At 35.7% G+C, this 2,707-nt stretch overlaps 1 protein-coding gene across 1 annotated transcript in view; it reads right to left on the reverse strand.

Annotated features, from left to right (window-relative positions):
* Positions 1–2,707, reverse strand: part of LOC107577397 (protein sidekick-2-like) — a gene marked incomplete at both ends in the record, with an annotated part of 4,219 nt that overhangs the window by 316 nt on the left and 1,196 nt on the right. Inside the window, 4 exons of the mRNA XM_016263481.1 lie at positions 22–52; positions 545–601; positions 1,303–1,438; positions 2,031–2,101. Of these exons, the coding sequence (XP_016118967.1) occupies positions 22–52; positions 545–601; positions 1,303–1,438; positions 2,031–2,101 (295 nt within the window). The remainder of the gene's footprint in view (positions 1–21; positions 53–544; positions 602–1,302; positions 1,439–2,030; positions 2,102–2,707) is intronic.

Raw genomic sequence — 2,707 nt, forward strand, 5'->3', positions numbered from 1 at the left:
ACAGCATTATAGACACTCATTCTGATTTCATAGCGCTTGTGTTTCGTAAGATCTACAGAAGAGCAAAAATCACAAATGGCCATTTTTTCATACATGGTTGGCACTCAACAACAAGTTTTATCTACTTAAAAAAACTAAACTAAACTAAAAGAGACAAACAATGTGATTCGCTTTATATTAAATGTTCCAATTTCTCAACCATCTTTGTTTCATTAACTTTGACTCAGGCTTTCTCTGAAAACAGTGTCAGCTCCCATCCCGAAAGATGAGTCAGTCTGCTTGTCTGAACTCAATGTACACACTGCTCTTCCAGCAGAGATCAACGGCAGAGAGAAACCAGATCCAGCTCTTAAATTCATTACCACTCTAGACATGAGGTGAGAACAGAACCACTGACAGCAGCCAGCCTAAACATCTAGACTGCAAATTCTCAACCCTTAAGTAGACTTGACATGTACTGGATCAGACACAATCATACATCAGCTTTATGGACTGGGCAAGAGAAACAGGAAAAAACAGCGAGAAGAAACAGGAAGTGACTTACTGTCCAGCTCATACTGACTGAGCGAGGGATCGCTGAGGTTCCGTATGCTGTATGGAGCTGATAGGAGATATGATCAGAAAAATAAGAAGAGTCAGAAACTAGTTTAAATATTTTTAAAAAGTTAATATTGAATATAAAATTGAATTATGCTTGGTTTACAAAAATAATACTTTTGAACTAATAGGCCATTAATGAAGATATTTTATGTTTGTATGAATATTTTATTTTTAATTTTGATTAATATTAATATTAATATTAATTAACTGATTAATTGAACATTTATTTATTACTTTTTAATTCATTTTTCAAGTATATTTATTGTTTTGGTCTGTGAATCAATGAAAATATTAGTTAATATAAAAATAATGAGAGCGAGATATTATCTTAAATATTTTAAAATAGTTCATACTAAATCTAAAATTAAGCTTAGTCTACTAAAATGATACTTTTAAACTAACAAGCCATTAATGAACATATTGAAATTGATTAATACTAATATTAATCAACTGATTACTTGAACTTAAAAAAAAAAAACTTTTTATTAAATTTTTTAAATATATTTATGATTTGGGCTATGAATCAATTAAAACATTAATCATTATAAAAGACTATTAAACTTAAAATAATCACTAAAATTTTAGGTGCAAAAAAAAAATTTAAAATTAAAAACAAAATGAGAGATGTATACTTTATTTTTGGGTCATGTCTCATTTACGGTACACATTGAGAGACATGCTGCTAGTGATACTTCTGCTTACATGTGAGTTCTGCCCAGCTGGTTGAAGGGCTGCTGATGGCATGAGCGCTGAAACTTCGGAGCCGATCGTAAAACAACTCCCGATATCGGATTCGGAAACCCAAGAGGATCCCGTTAATCTTCTCCTCAGGAGGGGGCTAAGGACGACAGGACATGCTGAGCGAATGTCTCCACACATAATCAACAGTGTCATTAAAGGTGAAGTGTGGAATATCTGTGCCACTAGTGACGGCAAACAGAATGGCTCCTTCTGCTATTGGTTAGAAAAAGACAGTCCCGCCCCCTTTAAGCTTTTGCCATTTGATTTGTGTCTAGGGTTGCATCACGTTGAGTACATCTACTGTAATTAGAGGTTGTGTAAACATGTATGCTGCTAATCGCCAGAGGGTAGACATCTTTACTCTGGATAAATCCAAGGATAAACCAGACTTTTGCTAATTCTAATCTCAATTTTAATAAGCAAATCAGAAAAATCCCCCCGATAAAGTGTGAATTAACTAGTTCTGGTGGAGGAACCAGTTCACTCACCTTTTTCTCAACTGAATGGATAAAAATGCAAACCAAAGGCCTGCAGCTTTTACAACCAGCCCTCTTTGAAAGTGTAATTTATGGGTGACTTTGATAATATGTGTTTAAGATTCATACTATGCCCTCCTGCTCTGTTATTACATACCGCTGATGGAAAAGCACGACTGGTGCGGCTGTAAGTGAAAAGTCCCGCCCACTTACCTGCCAGCAAATCAGCACAGAGGTTGTGGTGTGTGGCGTGACAGTCAGGATTGTGGGAGATTTGTCAGGAGCTGGAGAAAGAGAGATACACTTAAACCTGGCATCCCTGTGAATGTTTTGCTGCATGAGCTACAGTGTCTTTAAGCCTGATTTGTTGTGTTGGGTTTTAAAAAGGCATTATGCACGGCCCGTCTCACTTCACTAATGTTGCTTCACAGCAACCAGAGATACTGTATTACCTCACTTATTCTACTGCCTCACACAATAGCATCACCTGGACTCACAATAAGTGCTTGGCTGCTATCATGACTGTAAAGCCAAGTTCTCGTAATACAGACAGAAGAGCATCTGTGTGCTGCATAATGGTCAATTCATGAAACGTACATCACATACAGAATGATTCGGCTGTATATATTCAGAGACAAGAAGGTGGCGGGACCATGTAGAGAAGAATATGTGCTTAATGGCTCTGTTCCTAAAACCCAGTGAGCTGCAACACTGTCTATATAGGAAAATTAATTTTTGAATTATGCTCATCAAGACTGCGTTAATTTGATCAACAAATACAGTAAAAACAGTAATATTGTGAAATATTATTACAACTAATAAAATAAATGTCATTTATTTTAAAATGTATTTTATTCCTGCGATGGCAAAGCTGAATTTTCAGCATCATT

This window comes from Sinocyclocheilus grahami, unplaced genomic scaffold, assembly GCF_001515645.1.
Source record: "Sinocyclocheilus grahami isolate Dianchi unplaced genomic scaffold, SAMN03320097.WGS_v1.1 scaffold5924.1, whole genome shotgun sequence".
Classification (NCBI taxonomy): Eukaryota; Metazoa; Chordata; class Actinopteri; order Cypriniformes; family Cyprinidae; genus Sinocyclocheilus; species Sinocyclocheilus grahami.